This window comes from Prionailurus viverrinus, chromosome B1, assembly GCF_022837055.1.
Source record: "Prionailurus viverrinus isolate Anna chromosome B1, UM_Priviv_1.0, whole genome shotgun sequence".
In the NCBI taxonomy this organism is placed as follows: domain Eukaryota; kingdom Metazoa; phylum Chordata; class Mammalia; order Carnivora; family Felidae; genus Prionailurus; species Prionailurus viverrinus.
In genome coordinates, this window is record NC_062564.1 from 132,645,904 (window position 1) to 132,665,199 (window position 19,296).

The 19,296-nt window shown below is 37.3% G+C and overlaps 1 protein-coding gene across 7 annotated transcripts in view; it reads left to right on the forward strand.

Annotated features, from left to right (window-relative positions):
• FAM13A (family with sequence similarity 13 member A) overlaps positions 1 to 19,296 on the forward strand; it is a 417,828-nt gene that overhangs the window by 268,732 nt on the left and 129,800 nt on the right. For all 7 annotated transcript variants that reach the window (XM_047855783.1, XM_047855780.1, XM_047855782.1 and 4 more), the window contains one exon: positions 16,985 to 17,148. In XM_047855783.1, coding sequence (XP_047711739.1) covers positions 16,985 to 17,148 — 164 coding nt within the window. The remainder of the gene's footprint in view (positions 1 to 16,984; positions 17,149 to 19,296) is intronic.

Here is a 19,296-nt window from a genome sequence, read left to right on the forward strand (position 1 = left end):
AGAGAGAGAGAGAGAGAATGCACTCACAAGCACTGGAGGGTCAAAGAGAAAGGTGGGGAGAGAATCCCAAGTAGCACAGAGCCCAACTCAGGGCTCTATCTCACAAACCGTGAGATCATGACCTGAGCCAATATCAAGAGTCAGATGTTTAACCAACCAAGCCACTCAGGCACCCCTAGAAAGAGCTTTAAATGCAGTATTCCTTCACTGGTGTTGATGTGTGAGTTGATTTTACCCCTTATAGAAAATGTTTCTTCACTTATGGATTTATCACAGCTATGAACCAGATATCACTAGATAATAATGGTAGTTACTATTCACAATCATAGGAGAAAGAAAGATTTCTAGTTTTCCAAAGGAAGCAATCCAACTCTTGTGGAATAGTATGAGGAGTCCTTAGAGCATAGAATTCTGCACATACTTATCTTTCCCAGGGGGGGTTAACTTTTATTTTTTGGAGAAACATAGACTTCATCCCCTCTCCCATATTTATGCTTAGAAGAAGATAGTATTTTCAAGAACCCATGAATGACATTACTTTTTTTTAACTTGTTTTATTTTTTATTTTTTTTTAATTTACATCCAAATTAGTTAGCATATAGTGCAATAATGATTTCAGGAGTAGATTCCGTAGCGCCTCTAACCCTATTAGGGTTCCTCCCACAACCCCTCCAGTAACCCTCAGTTTGTTCTCCGTATTTATGAGTTTCTTCTGTTTTGTCCCCCTCCCTGCTTCTATATTATTTTTGCTTCCCTTCCCTTATGTTAATCTGTTTTGTCTCTTAAAGTCCTCATATGAGTGAAGTCATATGATTTTTGTCTTTCTCTGACTAATTTCACTTAGCATAATACCCTCCAGTTCCATCCACGTAGTTGCAAATGGCAAGATTTCATGAATGACATTATTATAAAAGATGCTTTGATGAACTTTGATGAGTCCTCAGTAAACAGAGTGTAATTACTTTTTGAAAATACTATTTTGTTCCATTTAAATGTAAAGAACTTGCATAGAAAACCTGATTACAGTTTTGTAATATATAATTTATAAGTAAATCTGTCTGAGGTATCAGCTATATGTTTGGGGTGAAGGGGAGAAGAAAAACCAATGAAGTAATTTATAAATTTGTTTTCATAAGGAAAATATATTGAACATCCACTAATCAGCTCTTATATGTCAAAGACTTAAGCAGGGGAAACAACAATGAGAAAGACATAAACTTGGGGATCACTCAATCTAATGAGGCCAATAGCATGTAAACAAGCAATTACAACACAAGAATAAAGAGATCTACTATCTTAAAACCTCAGCCTTCTCCCAAACCAACACTCTGCTTACTCCTTATCTACCCTACCTGCTGAACAGAGCTGGAGAAGCTAGAATATCAAGCTAACATCTTACTATATATATATATATATATATATATATATATATATATATATACACACACACACACAAAAAAATACAAATATATATACAAATTATATAAATACAAATAATACATATATAATTTATGAACTATATATATACTTATAAGTATATTATATATATATATATATATATATATATATATATATATTCTGAAATCACTGTCTCAAAAAGATATCTGCACCTAGTACAGATAATCAGTGAAATGATTACCATAAGTTTAGTTAATATCCATCATTATACAAAGTTACTAATTTTTTAAAATTTCTTATAAGAATTCTTAAGATCTGCTATCTTAGCAATTTTTTAATGTATACCAATGTTGTTGACTATAGTCACCATGCTGTACATTACATCCCCAGGACTTATTTATCATATACCGGGAAGTTTGTGTCTTTTGATCACCTTTATCCATTTTGCCCACCCCCCAACCCACCATCTCTGGCAGCTACCAATCTAGCCTTTGTATCCGTGACTTTATTTATTTATTTATTTTAGATTCTGCATTTTAGTGAGATGGTATAGTACTTCGTCTGACTTATTTCACTTAGCATAATGCCCTAAACGTCCATCTGCTTTGGTTCAAATGGAAGGATTTCCCTTTTCTTATGGCTGAGTAATATTCCATTATGTATGTATACTACGTTACCCATTTATCTTTTGGTGGACACTTAGGTTCCATGTCTTGACTGATGTAAATAATACTGAAGTAAGTATGGGGGTACTGATATCTTTTCAGGTTAGTGATTTTGTTTCCTTCATATAAATACCCAGAAATGGAATTTCTGGGTTACATGGTAGTTTTGTTTTTAAGTTTTGAAGGAACTCTACTATTTTTCATACTTCCTTTGCCAATTTAAATAGCCACCAATAGTGCACAAGTGTCCCCTTCTCTCCACATACTCATCAATCCATATTATTTCTTGTGTTTTTATGTTAGCCATTCTGATAGATGTAAAGCAATATCTCATTGTGGTTTTAATTGGCATTTCCATGATGTTTAGAGTTGCTGAGCATGTTTTCATGTACCTCCTGGCCACCTATGTCTTTGGGAAAATGTCTATATGGATTCTTTGCCCATTTTATAATAAAATATTTTTGGGGCACCTGGGTGGCGCAGTGGGTTAAGCGTCCGACTTCAGCCAGGTCACGATCTCGCGGTCCGTGAGTTCGAGCCCCGCGTCGGGCTCTGGGCTGATGGCTCAGAGCCTGGAGCCTGTTTCCGATTCTGTGTCTCCCTCTCTCTCTGACCCTCCCCCGTTCATGCTCTGTCTCTCTCTGTCCCAAAAATAAATAAAAACATTGAAAAAAAATTAAAAAAAAATATTTTTTTGCTGTTGAATTTTTTATATATTTTGCATATTAACCCCTTAACAGATACATGATTTGCAAATATTTCCTCCCATTTAGCATATTGCTCTTTGTTTTGTTCTTTTTATTTGCTGTGTAGGAGCTTCTCAATTTGAAATAGTCCTACTTGTTCATTTTTGGTTTTGCTGCCTTTGCTGTTGGTATCAAATCCAGTAAATCATTGTCAAGACTGATATCAAGGAGCTTACCACCATTGTTTTATTTCTAGGAGTTCAATGGCTTTAGGTATTACATTTAAGTCTTTAATCTGTCTTAAGTTCATTTTGGGGTATAGTATAATAGTTTAGTTTTGTTCTTTTGCATGTAGCTGTCCAGTTTTCCCAACACCATTTACTGAGATTGCCCTTTCCCTGTTGTATATTTTTGGCTCCTCTGTCGTAAATTAGTTGGCCGTATATGTGTGTGTTTATTTCTGGGCTCTCTATTCTGCCCCATCCATCTCTGTGTCTATTTTTATACCATTATCATACTGTTTTGTTTACTATAGCTTTGTAATATAGTTTGAGATTAGGAAATGTGATGCCTCCAGATTTTTTCTTTCTCCAGATTGCTTTGGTTATTTTGGGGATTTTATACTTCGATACATATTTTAGGATTATTTGTTCTATTTCTGTGAAAAATGCCATTGAAATTTTGACAAGGATTGTACAGAATCTGTAGATTGCTTTGGGGGGTAGCATGGACATATTAACAGTGTTGATTCTTCCAATCCATGAGGATGGAATATCTTTCCATTTATTCGTGTCATCTTTGATTTCTTTCATCAGTGTCTTACAGTGTTCAGTGTACAAATCTTTCAACTGCTTAGTTAAGTTTATTCTAGCTATTTAAATCTTTTTGATGCAACTGTTAAGAGGATTAGTTTCTCTTTCTGGTGGTTCATTATTAGTATATAGAAATGCAACTGATTTTTGTATATTGATTTTATATTCTACAACTTAACTGAGTTTATTAATTATAACACTTTTTTGGTCTAGTCTTAGAGCTCTCTGTATACAAGATTATGTCCTCTGCAAAGAGACAGTTTTACTACTTCTTGTCTGATTTGGATGCTTTTTATTTCTTTTTCTTGCTTAATTGCTCTAGATAGGACTTCCAGCACTATGCTGAGGAAAAGTGGCAAGAGTGGGCATCCTTGTTTTGTTACTGATCTTAAAGGAAAAGCTTTTAGCTTTTCATGTTGACTATGATGTTAAGTTGTGGGCCTGTCATATATAGCTTTTATTATGTTCAGGTATGTTCTCTCAATACCCATTTTTTTAGAGTTTTTGTCATGAATCTATGTTGTATTTCCTCAAATGCTTTTTTTCTTCACCTATTGAGATGATCATATGATTTTTATCTTTCATTTTGTTAATATGATGTATCACATTGATTTGCTGATGTTGGACCATTAAGCATACCTGGAATAAATCCCAGTTAATCATGGTGTGTGATCTTTTTAATTAGTATTGAATTCAGGCTGCTAATATTTTGTTAAGAATTTTTTGCATCTGGAATATTGTCTTAGAATTTTCTTGTAGTATCTTGTTTTGATATCAGGACTTTTTGGACTTGTAAAATGAGTTTGGAAGTGTTCCCTAGTCATCTTTTTATAGGGGGAGGATTGGTATTAATTACTCTTTAAACATTGGTAGAATTTCCCTGTGAGGCTGTCTGCTCCTAGACTTTTGTTTATTGGAGGATTTTGATTACTGAGTTAATCATTACTCCTTATTAGTAATTGGTATGTTCAGATTTTCTATTTCTTTTTTTTTTTCATGTTTAATTTTGAGACAGAGACAGACAGAACACAATAAGAGAGGGGCTGAGAGAGAGAGAGAGAGAGGGAGACACAGAATCTGAAGCAGACTCCAAGCTCTGAGCTGTCAGCACAGAGCCTGATGTGGGGCTCGAACTCACAAGCCGTGAGTGAGATCATGACCTGAGCTAAAGTTGGACACTCAACTGGCACCCCCAGATTTTCTATTTCTTCATGATTCAGTTTTAGTGGATTGAATATTTTTAGGTTGTCTAATTTGTTTGGCAGGTAATTATTCTTTGTAGTCTCTTACAATCCTTTGTATTTCAGTTGTCTCCTTTCATTTCTAATTTTGTTTGAGTCCTCTTTTTTTCTTTGAGTCTAGCTAAGAGCTGTCTATTTTGTTTATCTTTTCAAAATGCTAGCTCTTAGTTTCAATGATCTTTTCTATTACCTTTTTAGTCTCTGTTTCATTTATTTCTTCCCTGATCTTTGTCATTTTCTTCCTTCTACTACAGGTTTGAGGTCTCACTTGAAGTATATGACTACCAACTTCAACTCAGCCCTCATGTTGCTTGCCTGCCATTCTCCCCTATCCTTCCACTCTTCCTCTCTTTCAAACTGCTTTATACTTATTCCTTGGTCTTCATATTCCAGCTTTTGCCTCTTCGCCCTTCTGTCTCAGATGATGACCTTACTTTCTATTTCCCTGAGAACATGAAGAGAGAATATTCACCTGTTCCCACCCTCACATGCACCCTGTACCTGCCCCCCACGCCATGTTCTCTCCTTTCTTCTAGACACAGGAGGTGTGCTGCACTTGCTGTGCCCAACATCAGCCCCTCCACTGTGAACCTAGTCCCATACTGCACCCACCCCAGCACTCTGCTCCCTGAATCCTCTCCCCCCCCTCCTATCCCCTGTAGGTCATCAGGTTTTTGTCTACTGAATCATTCCCATTAGCATAGAAATATGCTATAGTGTTTCCTGCCTTATTAAAAAAAAATGAAACAACAAAACAAAAAACCTCTCCCTTGACTCCACAGCCCCTTTTAGCAATCACTCATTTCCTTACAACAAAACTCCTCAAAAGAACCATATAAGCTTGCTGTTTTCACTTCCTCTTCTGCATTCTCCCTGGACCCACTCTAATCAATCCCACTACGTGAGTGAAGCAGCTCTTGTCAAGTGACGACACACTGCCAGATTCAGGGGTCAATTCTCAGTTTTCATCCTCTTCACCCTGTCAGCAGCATTTGACACACTTGATCACACCATCTTTCTTTTTTAAATAACAGTGTTACTGAGATATAATTTATGTACATAAAATTCACTTTTAAAATTAGAATTCAGTGATTTTTTAGTATATTTACAAAATTGTGCAACTGTCTACACTGTTTAATTCCAGAACACCTTCATCCAAAGCAAACCCCATACCCATATGCGGTCACTTCCCATTGCTCAGTCCCTGGAAGTCACTGAGCCGCTCTCAGTCTCTGTAGATCTGTGTGTTCTAAACATTTCATATAAATGGAAAAATACACTATGTGTCTTTTTATGTTTTCCTTCTTTCACTTAGCGTAATATTTTTGAGATTCATCTATGTTATAGTATGCATCAGTACTCCATTCCTTTTTATGGTTGAATAGTATTTCATTGTACAGATAGACACATTTTGCTTACCCAGACATCAGTAGATGGACATATGAGTTGTTTCCACTTTTTGGCTATAACAGTTAATGCTGCTATAAACATTCATGTACAAGTCTTTATGTAGATACATGTTTTGGAATTGCTTTATAACATGGTAACTGTATTTATTCCTTCCCTGTTGAATCCCTTTACCCTTGCCTTTCAGGATATTCTCTTATTAGTTTTCCTTCTACCTCACTGTTCACTCCTCAGTCTCTCTGGGTCTTCTTTCTCCAACCTTGGCATGCTCTGGATATCAGTTCTTGGTCTGATCTCTTCCCTTCTCTATTTAGATTCACTCCCTAGACAATCATTTCTAATTACTTAGTTTTTAAATATCATCCATATATATAGATGGCTCCTAAACTTGTATTTTCAGTCCAAGTTTCTCAATTCCAACTACTATATCCAGTTGTCTCCAACTCTCTGTTAGGTGCATGCATGTCCAAAGTTATTAAAGTTTTTAGCACATCCAAGGCTATAAACTCCTGATTTACCCACCAAAATCTATACTCCCTGCTATCTTTCCTAACTCCCTGATGGCAGTTTCATCATCCTTGACTCTTGCCTGCCTCACATCCAGTGTTTCAGCAAATCCTGTTGATTCCACATTCAGGTTATATCCAGAGTCTAATGATGCCTTCTAACCAGCTCCTGGATTCAAGCCATAAGCATCTCGGCTACTTCCTAGTTGGTATCCTTGTATTACTCTGCCCCTTCTACAAGTCTCTTCTCAATGCAATAGTAATGACCCTGTTAAAATGAAAGTCAGACACGTTACTTTTCTGTTCAACATCTTCCAAAAAGTTTCTGTTTGCACAAGGTAAACACCAAAGTCTTTAAAATACCTATGGGTGTACATGATCTGGGCCCTCTGCTACATCACTGGCCTCATCTCTTGCCACTCTTCTGATTCATTCAGCTCTAGCCACAGTGACCTCCTTACTGTCCCTCAGACTCGGGAATCATGCTTCCTTCTCAGGACCTTTGCCCTGCTCTTTTCTCTATCTGGAGTGTTCCTCCCCAAACATCCCTTTCAGACATGTCTGTCTGTCTGTCTGTCTTTTTCTTTCTTTCTTTCTTTCTTTCTTTCTTTCTTTCTTTCTTTCTTTCTTTTTTCCTTTCCTTTCCTTTCCTTTCCTTTCCTTTCCTTTCCTTTCCTTTCCTTTCTTTTTAGGTCTGTGTTCAAGACTGCCGGTGGCCTCCCCAAAACCTATTCTCCCTCCCTCCCTTGGCTTTATACACTGAATTACATCTATAAGACTACTTTCTCTAACTTCCCAGGCAGCTGTGTGTCACCATGTGACTAAATTTTGGCCCAATAAAAGTAAGCAGTTATATTTCCCTTTAAGGTGAGCCATGCCCTTCCTTAGCCCTCCCTCCATCCCACCAGGTTTGTAACACAAACCCATGAGGGTTTTTACCCTCATAGAATTTATATCTGGGTAGGAGGAAAAGACAAATAAATAAGCAAAAGTAAATATACAGTGTGTCAGATGGTATTATGTGCAGTGGAGATAGATAAAGCAAGGCCAAGGAAGTGGGGAGTAGTGCATAAGGGAGAATTCTGCTATTTATTAAATTGTGTCAAAGAAGGTGTTACTGATAAAGTAGTATTTGACCAAAACCTCGTATCAGTTTGGATTAGGTTCGCTTGCATATAAACAAACCCCGAACAACATTGACTTAAACAAGATAGAAGTGCGTTTTTCTCAAATAAACAAAACCTGTGTGTCAGGCTGGCACCAATAATGAGACAGTACCAGGTAGCTTACAACCTCACACAATGGCAGCATGCTCCTGGCCCAAGGTGTTGCCATCTGGGCCACAGAAGGTATGTTGCCTCCTTACCTGATTACCACTAATCAGCTAGTTTGCCCCGAATTTTACACTTTATCACTTTATTTCTCACTGTCACTTTGGTCAGGAGAAAGGGCTTTTAATAGCCAGTTTTCCTTCATCTATACAACCTTGGGCAGCTCATTTCAGTTCTCTGGACCCCTGAACTTCATTTTTTTTTAATGTTTATCTATTTTTGAGAGAGAGTGAATGAGCAGGGGAGGGGCAGAGAGAGAGGGAGAGAGAGAGAATCCCAAGCAAGCCCTGTGCTTTCAGCACAGAGCCCGATAAGGGGCTGAAACTCACGAACTGTGAGATCATGATCTGAGTCAGACACTTAACCAACTGAGACACCCAGGCACCCCTAGACTTTATTTTTGAAATAAAGGAGTTGGAGTAGACCTCTCTTCAAAACCTGAGTGGTTCTAAAATCAACATCTGATTTGTTAATTTTCCACCTAATTTTTCTGGTATAAATGTGGAACTTATATGACCAGCTATAATCAAACAATTCAGTTATATAATGTTTATTTTATTTTATTTTTTTACCTCAACACTTATTTTCAAAACCTCAAAGAGAAATTATTTGCTTCTTGGCAAATTTTAAAACTTTGAATCAGCAGCAGCACATATTATTTAAGGTGTTTGTTTCTAATTCACCTGCCCAGGATCTGTCTCAGAGATATTCCTTCAGACTGAGAAATGGGGTGGTAGGATAAATTAAGGCAGGTGTACTTTTTAAATCTCCAAAGGATATTGTGATGTGCCCCACTGGGTCAGAACCACTTTTTCACAGCATTCCTTCCAGTGTTGGTAGCATCCTTTTGGAATAAGCTTCCAGAGAACATCCTATTTTAAGACTCCTTCACCCTGTATAATCCTGTCCTCTACATTGGCAAGAACTTGAGGTCAAAAGATTATATTTGGGATGAGATGATAAACATTCTCATTGATTGATCATTGATTTTGATAATTAGAAATAAGTGATCAAAAATTTTAAAGCAAATTTTTATTTTACTAATAGAAGGAAAATTTTTGAAAGTCTTCTATGTAAATTCCTAAACTGCTCACTTTACAATTACTTTCTGCGTGAATTTTTTCCCTGGTAAAAGACCTGAAGTCAGGGACATGAATGAATAACTTTGTAAAATAGCAGTTGGAACTGTGTTGATGTGAATAAGCCTCAGCTTACTGCCATGTACAGATTGATCTGTGAGCAGATTCTAAAAGGTGAGACTTCCTTGAGCCTATGTCCCAGGTCAGACGGCTCTACTGTGGGATCGCTTATGCTGAGTAAATGTAGCTTCCTGCCCCTTCTTCCCATTTCTGTACCATAGCCATTTTAAAAATTAACTTGTAAGATTTGAAACAATATAAATTAAATTTCTAAAATAAGAGCAATGCTTACACAGGAGAATGAATTTACTTTATCGTATCAACGGATAATCTGTTAACATTTCAGTGTTTCTGAGAGGAAGGTAGATGATGTTTAGTTTGGTCATTCATTTGTTCTTTTATTACACAAACATATAGTGGTTGCCTACTATTTGCCAGGTGCTGTTCTAGGAGCCAAGTCTACAGCAGTTAGCAAAACAAACAAAAATCTCTGCTGTGAGGCACCTACCTTTGCAGAGGGGAAAGGAGATGAAAAGAGAACAGTTAAGTGCTGAGGGTTCCTTACTTGATTGGTACACACTCTGAACCTGTAATTGATCTATCTGATCTCTTTCAAGATAAACTATTTTTTTAATTGTGAAATTTTTGTCTTTGTACACAATTTTTCTAACAAAGTTAAAGTGATTTTATTCTAAACCACAGACTAAAACTTAGATCAAGATGAGATTTTAATTAGTTATAACTTTAACACTGACCCACTTTTACAAAAAAAGGGAGGGAGGGAGGGAGGGAGGGAGGAAGGAAGGAAGGAAGGAAGGAAGGAAGGAAGGAAAAGTATGTACAAGAAACTCCCCAAAATTCCCTAAAGCATGTTAATAGCTTTCTCAGAAAAAAGCCTGGGCCATCAATTAGCACTGTCACTGGCACATAATAGATTGATCAGATTATCAGAAGAACTGCAGCTGTTTAGTAAAAAAAAACACAAAAAACAAAAAAAACACCTCACTTTTGAAAAGCAAACTTAGATATTTTTAATTAAAAACAAAGGCGTTTTTCAGATTTAGAGGACTTTTTTAACCTTTTTTACCCTAGAAATTTCTTTTTTAAAAAATCGGAGTTTAACATCTCTTTTCTAGTGCTCCGTTATTTCACCATTTCTTCTTATGAAGATTATGACTTGAATGAGCATGAAGTTTGGCAAGAGGCTATGCCCTCTTCCATACAAATGATAAGCGGAGGGAAAAAACGGTCAAGGAGATGAGACAGACTAATAGTCTTTATTTAGAACGTCTAAATGTTAAAAATTAACTTTTCAGACTCCTTCTGACACAACTTCCTTCATTATTTGAGCCTTGATTGTGATTTTCTGCCCTATTCTAAACAGAGCTCAAAGTATCTGAGGATGAAAAGAATAGACTTAACAGTTTTTCTAATTTCAAAATGCAAGCCCAGCAACTGACCAGGACTTAGGGTGACTCCTAAGACCAAAATAATATTTTTTTATGCTTGAACTTCAAAAAACTTAAAACTACTTTGATAGCATTCTAAATTGTTGTTATAAATTGTCCTGCACTTGAGGAGGGGAGCTGAGATGGCGGCATAGTAGGAGGACCGTAGGCTCATCTTGTCTCTCAAACACAGCTAGATAACTATCAAATCATTCTGAAGACCCATAAATTTTCCTGCACTTGATTCATATGCACATTACTTGGCTGGGAAGAAACCCATAAGAAGCAATGAACTCACTCCACCTACACAAAGAAAAGGGAGATTTGGATTTTAGAGACTGGTCCCTGTCTAGTCAACTGAGCCTTTCCTCCTGACTCACCTGCCATCCCTTTGTTTCAGTCCTGTAGGACACACAACTCTTACCCTGCAGTTGCCTGGGGGACGGAGGGCCTGTACTTATGACTTACAATTGTGGCCTCACAGTGATAGGTTCATATGGATAAATATTAAATTGAGGCACATGATTTTTTAATGTTGTTAGTCACATCAATGTATAAAGGTAAATCAGAGCCTAGTTTCACAGATGTTTTTCTGGTTCTGGATTTCCTGTTCGATTTTTAAAGATGAGACCATGTTAAAATATTGGCAGTGTTGACTGTGACAAAATTTGTTTTTTGGCCTTTGAAATTTATTTGTGTATGTTTTAAGTATGGTGATGATCTGAGTTTTATTGGAGGTATATACCTATATGCATTTTTATTTGCTCAATGGGCTCACACTGTATTATATATCATAACACAATTTCACAGTCTCATTAAAAACTTTAGAGATATTTTAATGGCTGAGATATCCTTCAAAATATAGATGTGCTATAATTGCCTATGATAGTAATTTGACTTTGTAAAATGCTTACATTTTTGGCCCATTATAAATAAAAAAATATGAATACATTTTCTGTATAGTTTTGTCCTCATAACTGACTTTTTCTCCTAAGATTATACTGCTAGAACAGTTCAGTAGATGCCAGAGAGATAAATTTAAAGAGAGTTTTAACTACTAATGCCAAAAAAAGGGAAGAAAATGGTTTGCGTTATGGACTGTAACGTGACTTTCATCCAAAAGTGTCTTTTCTTCTTGCAATTCTAATGTTTAACATGTAACCAGATATAGAAAGTAATGGTAAGCACGAGTACTGAGGCCTGATTCCCTGGGTTGTAACTGTAGTTCTGCCACTTACTCAATAGAACGAGTAATTCAAACTCTTAATGCCTCAGTTTCCTCATTTGTGAGGTGGTAATAATAGTCCCTGCCTCTTTGGGTTGTCATGACATTTAAATAGATTAATTGATATACATCTCATGGAACCATGCCTAACACAGAGTAACACTACATCTTTACAACTAATAGCAGCAACATTCAGGAGAATATTTCCTAATTTTACTTTATCAAAGGTTATTCTTTTGTTTCTAGCCCCATGGCATCTCAAAATCTAAAGCAGCTTGAATTACTTGTGTTAGACTCTTCCATGCCTGCAAATACATGCATGGAATGTGCTCTTTTTACAGTCTCTGGAATTGTTAGTATTTCGGTTATACACATCAATCACACAAGTGCCTAGATCCTTATCTCAAACAGTCAATGGCAGAATTCTTCTGAGCAAAGTGTTTTTCATAAATGGTTTGGGGGCTTTTATAGTTTTCACCTTCAAGTACAGTATCATGAAGCAATCACTAAAAAAAAACGAAGCCAAGTCTGCTGTGACTTAATGGATATCTCCAGTGGAAAGGAAAAGCTTTGTCACCTCAGTATTCCAGATGGTTGGCAGTTTTCCAACTGCAGCCACATATTATGAGGGAAACTGCAGGTGGATCTCTCGAAGCACATGAACTCCATTTATCATAGTCAGGCTTTTAGCCCTATTTGGAGTCCCTGCCCCACAGAGCTTGACTGAACCTCACAGAATCAATATCACCCATGACTAGACAAGGCAGGCCTAGATGACCTAGCTGGCCCATTTTTGCTAAACCTATAGCTGACCTGGGCCCATTACATCTTGGCAATGGCAAAAAAAGGGAGGGTGGAGCCAGAAGAAAAGGATAGAAAAAGAGGAGCTGGGTCAATACAGGGTTCTTCTTACCATACCCCTGAATCAGAGTTTCTCAGCTTTAGCCCTACTGACATTTTGGATCAGATAACTCTTTTTTGTGACAGGCTGTCCTGTGCATTGTAAGATGCTTCATCACATTCCTGGTCTTTACCCACTAGACTCTAGTAGCACACCCACTCACCGCCATCATGACAACCAGTAATGTCTCCGGACAAAACTGGCTGCTGGAGAGAACAAGTGCTTTAAGGCTACACTGTAATAAGATGTCTCCTTGTATCCTTTGCCTTGGATAACTGGGGTCTTCCTCCTCCTCCGAGAGTTCTATGATGAAAGGAGCCCTGAATACCACCTTAAAGTGTAAATGTTACACAATCTGAGGTGGACACTCAGAGCATAAAAATAAAACTATCTCTTCTACCTACCTTATAAGGCCAAGGCTCAAATCACGTGCTTCTAAAAAGCTCAATTCCAGCTAAGGCAAAGACAGTGATCTCTTTCCTTTTCTCAAAGTTAATACATTTGTACTAAAATTAATGACAAAGGTAGAGCAGCCGATTTTAAATTTTTGTCTATTTTTCCTACAGTAATCATATCTGTAATGAAATGTGTAGTCTTGAAGGTACATATTCATGATGGTATCATTTATCTCCTTTAAAAACATGCATTCCCGGGGCGCCTGGGTGGCGCAGTCGGTTAAGCGTCCGACTTCAGCTCAGGTCACGATCTCTCGGTCTGTGAGTTTGAGCCCCGCGTCAGGCTCTGGGCTGATGGCTCAGAGCCTGGAGCCTGTTTCCGATTCTGTGTCTCCCTCTCTCTCTGCCCCTCCCCTGTTCATGCTCTGTCTCTCTCTGTCCCAAAAATAAATAGACGTTGAAAAAAAAATTTTAAAAATAAAATAAAATAAAATAAAATAAAATAAAAACATGCATTCCTTTTAAAATGTGTGTGTGTATATATTTATATTAAATAGTGTATATATATATTTATATAGTTTATATGTATATATAGTGTATATTTAGTGTATATATAGTGTATATATATTTATATAGTGTATATATATAGTGTGTGTGTATATGTGTGTGTGTGTGTATATATATATGTGTGTGTGTGTGTGTATATATATATATATATGTATATATATATATATATATATACACACATATATATATATATATATACACTCTATAGTTCTAATGGTCTCAGAGTTACTGAGCTACCTTTTTCTAACAATTTTGTTTTCTCATAGGCTTCATGTGGTGTTTTCATGTCCTTGTGCATAAGCTCAGCTCTTTGGACTACTTTAGTATATATTAATAAATTTATATTTTAAAGTTCATGGCTAATGACAATCCTGTTGTATTTTTAAAAATTTTTTTAATGTTTATTTTTGAGACACACACACACACACACACACACACACACACACACACACCCGAGCATGAGTGGGGGAAGGGCAGAGACCGAGGGAGACACAGAATCCAAAGCAGGCTCCGGGCTCTGACCTGTCAGCACAGAGCCCGAGGTGGAGCTCCAACTCATGAGCCATGAGATCATGACATGAGCCGAAGTCAGATGCTTAATGGACTGAGCTACCCAGGCGCCCCTCTATTTTATTTTTATAGAGATTAAATCATCACAGAATAATACTTTGAAAAATGTACCTGATATATATAGTTTATGGTATCTGAGTCTTAAGTGATCTGTGTTATGTAGTCTATTTTAATGTAAACTGACCAAGTGGAATCAGCTACATGTTACCTTTCTACCTTAGAATATTTCTCCTTTACATAAACTATTGAATCAACTTTAGAACCCCCAAATTATCACTGAACTTAAAATGCTATGTCCTTATTTTAACACCATAAAATGTTGCCAAACAACTGTTCTTATATTTGTTTTAATATTGAGAGAATTAAGTCTGGGTATGAGATTTTTTAGCTAACTAGTTTGAAATCTTACTACTTTTTCAGTGTATTTATTTTTCCTGTCTACTCATATGAAAAATAGCTACATGCAAAAGAGCCCCTTTTATGAAATATATAATAGCATATATTTGTACTTTTAATATGTTCTCTTGCTGTTTACCTAAATATTTCTTTCATAAGTAATCTTGGCAAATATCCCAGTGAACTATAGTTTATAATTTTAAAAAATTCACTTTCCCTTGATTTTCATGAACTTTTGTGAACACTCTACAGAGAAATGTAATGGAACAATTCATTGGTAATTGTCAGATTTGGGCAAGTTTTACTTAACAATATTAATAAGTTGTTAATATTAAATTAATTTAAATTAATATTAAAATTAATATTTTGAGTATTTACTTTGCTCTGTGGTAAATGTAACTAGTTGCTAAATTATTTTCATGTGTTATTTTTGTAATTCTCATAGAGGTATGAATTTATTAAATATTGATGTTTATAACTGTCCCCATATTACTTTTTTTAATTGCCTGTTACCCTAGTTTCTTGGTCAGTCAGTGTCTTTGGAATATCTTACAGTTGAAAAGTGTGTTGTTGGAGCACCCGGGTGGCTCACTGGGTTAAACATCTCACTCTTGGTTTTGGCTCAAGTCATGATCTCATGGTTCATGGGTTTGAGCCTCATGTTGGGCTCTGTTCTGATACTGCAACGCCTGCTTGGGATTCTGTCTCTCTTCCTCTCTCTCTGCCCCTCCCCTGCTCATGCACTCTCTCGAAATAAATAAACTTAAAAAAGAAAGAAAGAAAAGAAAAAATATCTTCTAAAAAAAAGTGTGTTGTCTGACAATAAGTATTAATGGGTTCAAAACTTAACTAGACTCAATGGCTAAAATGTTAAAAATAACATAAATAAGAGGAGGAAAAGGACATGGTAGAGGAGGAGAAAGGGGAAGAGAATGAGACTATAATCTCTGTGTCCAGACATCTGGCTGAGGCCATATAACTTAGAAATATAAAACAACTATCAGGCGACATGAGATCAAGCATGGATTTTGTGGCAGTGTATTACAGGAATTCAAAGTTGGGAAAGGTCATTAAGACCTGAGCTTACTTAGAGACGCTCTGTGGGAAGTGGATTCTTAAATTTTTTTTTAATCTTTCTACTTATTTTTGAGAGAGAGACAGAGTTTGAGTAGGGGAGGAGCAGAGAGAGAGGGAGACCCAGAATCCAAAGCAGGTTCCAGTCTCTGAGATGTCAGCACTGAGCCCAACGCAGGGCCCGAACCTATGAACCGTGAGATCATGACCTGAGCCAAAGTCAGACGCTCAACCCACCGAGCCACCCAGGCGCCCCGGGAAGTGGATTCTTCTCTCAGCCTCAAAGGAAGTTAAGATTTGGTTTGGTCTTAGACAATTGGTGAGTGGCCAGTGATGAATAGATGACATTCCAGTTGAAGGACAAGTATTAGAAAAGTCCAGGAGATGAGAAAGAGCTTCCGGTGTAACAAATACAATTGACCTGAGGGTGTGAATTTTTCCTGAAACTCTCACATGATTTTTACACAATTTCAGGAGAAGGATATCAATTGTATTCACATTGTTTCTGATGCAATATAAAAGCATTAGGGTGTTTCTGGGGCTGGAGGGAGCACATAACCTTAGCTAGGAGAAGTCAGTACACCAGGGTTTACTTGGCACTTGTGTTGCCCATGCTTCTAGAGACAGAAGAGAACTAAAAAGGTGCATTTTTCCTAGCTATTTCTTTAGTTAAAAGTGTATTAGACCATATTTTGCCCTATAAAAGAAGATGACAACAGAAACTATTATGAACTGGTGCAGATTTTACTTGCTGGTAGTAAATATTTCTGGACACCTTTCTGGTATTGTCATCCTTCATTTCAGTGGTTCTCAGCCCTTTTTTTCCCCTGTCTTTTTCTATTTCTTCTTTCCTTCACTCCAGGTTGCCACTCTGATATACTCTCATAATCTCTCATTATACAGCATAATTATTCTAATGGTGGGGGCTAGGGGAGGGAGGGAGGGGGTAAGCCTGGGGAAGATTTGTATCAGAATCCAGGAGAGGGATGTGGGCTGTATATGGTTTGAAAGTTCCCCTTGGAAGTGTTGATATCTCCCCTTCCCTGTGCCCTTTGCTTTTTAGCAATTTATTTTTAATATTTTAAGTTCTATACCTAGGTTGGTATTTTTCTGGAATGTCATTAATACATTAGGTTACTAATAAATTAGAACAAATTATCTTTGATAACTTAATCTGAAAGATTTTTTTAAATCTGCCCTCCTCCCCAAATTGTATTTTCTAGATCCCAAAATCCAGGAGTGAGGGATCTATTCAGTCACACAGAGTACCACAACCAGAGCTGTCAGATGGTGTTCCTCAGGTCAGCCTGCGGCTAAGTCGTAGAAAACCCTACTGGAATGATGTGAATTCAGCAGAAGATGCTAGTGGTGCAAAGTTGGTATCCAGGTTGGCATGTTTCTTTTGTTTACATGTTACATCGTGTATTGTCTGCTCCCATGTATAGCCTGGCATACTTAGGAATGTTTGCATGTTACTACCACCGGGGTCAACAGGATGCAGATCAGTAAAACTATTTAAAATTCATTCTAAGTTTTGGGAATTTTTTTGAGTAATAGTTCTTACCACAGAAGTGTTCCTGGTTTGTTATATGTACTTTTTTGTTTATGTTTTAAAACAAAGTATCTAGTCAACTGGACTGTGCTAGGCTCAGAGTTGTAAGTGGGAAGAGTTACTTCTTGGTTCCCTTTTCATAATATGGTCAGTGGCCAGTATTATTTGCAGTCAAAATGGACATCAGAGTTGTTACTGGAACCAGCTGTCACTAACACATTTGAATGTATCATTTTAACTATTTATTATGTTGCACATTATACTGGAAAGCAAACCTCTTTGTTATACTTGAAGAAGACCTGTAGGGTTGTTTTGGTTTTTTTTTAATAGATAAAATGGAGTCTGAATCTTATTAACTCCTAGCATTTGGAAGTTTTTCCCTTTAAGAATTTTCAGTCTTTTGTTATAACTTAAAGCCCATTTATTAAAAAAATCCATTATAAGAAAGCTCTAGAGAATTGAAAGATATTTAAGACATTAAATAGATAAATAATATAGCTCAGGAGCTTACCACTTTGGATTGCCTTATGAAAGAAGGAATTCCTATAAAAGATGAAGAGAATTTAAATAGGAAGAAAAAGAAGGCCTAGTCAGGAAGTATAATAGAGGTATTTGGGAAATAGCAAACAGGTATCATGTGAGGAATTGGTTGGAGATAAGGCTGGGAAAATGGAGGGCGCCCAGGTCACTGAGGACCTTGAATGCCAACTAGAAATATTTTTGGGTTTAGTCTTTCCTTCACTGAACAAATGATCAGCACTTAATCTCTGGTTCCAGGAACTGCTTTAGGATCAGGGATGCAGCATTGAACAAGGCCAACCAGGCCCCTGTGTTTATGGAACTTACATTTTAGTGAAGGGAGTAATAGGAAAACACTTAGAAAAAGTGGGCGGGGGGCAGTGGGGAGCCTGTGAAGATCATTTCAGCTCTAATAAGTGGGGATATTAAGAAACTAAATCGGGTTAATGTCCCAGACTCACGCAAAGACAATTTTAGTTTGGGCAGGGAAAGCCTAAGCTGAGATGCAAAGGGGGAAGAGAGTGTTGGTGAAGGTCAAAGAAAGTGCATTTCTATGCAAAAGAACTGAGCTAGGGAAGTGGGCTTCATCCTGTAGGTAATAGGAAGCCAGTAAAAGTTTCACCTGGGTAGGACTAGGTGATAGGAACCATGGAAAATTGTATATTAGAAAAAGTAATCTTTCATCAGCCTGCAGGATCAGTGAGACAAGGGAGGGCTGGAGGTAGTTATAGTATTGATTCATTCAACTGTCATTAATCTTTATGGAGATCTAGTTATGTGTCATTTACTTGCTGGTGCTGGCAATTCAGAGAATTAAGAGACCTAAGTCTTACACTTGGGGACACAGAGGAAAAGTAAATAAAACTTGAATTGTGATCATTAAACACACATATACTAGGTGCCCATCATCTACCAAGCACTGTGAAATGGTCTGGTGATAAAGTCATAAATAAGATTCAGGTGCTCTTAAAAAGCTTCCAGTACAATACCCAGGGTGCTCTGTGAGGCCAGAGGAGGGGAACAGACCACGTCTGGAGAGGAGGATCAGAGAAGGTTTCAGAAAGAGGACGACTTTAGAAATAGGACTAGTAGGATAAATAGAAGTTTGGGGGGCAGGTAAATCGAGACAAGGTGCTCCTGGAAGAAAACAACATGTGCCAGGACATGTGGGGTGGTGAGGACAGCTCAGAGAACAGCAAGTGTTGCAGTGGATTCAGAACCCTGGGGTTTAGAATGTAGATGAGGCTAGAGGTGGGCTAAGAGGCTGAATAGATCAGATCATGAAAAACTGTTCCCCATATTAAAGGCTTTGGATTTTCTCTTGACCATGACAGAATGTGATCGCAGGAATATAAGGTGGCGGGCAATCCAAGCAGACTTGTATTTTATAAAGGCTCCTGTGACATCTGTGCGGAAGGAGAGGTTATGGGTGCGTGGGATCAGTGAGAAGGCCACATGGTGGAC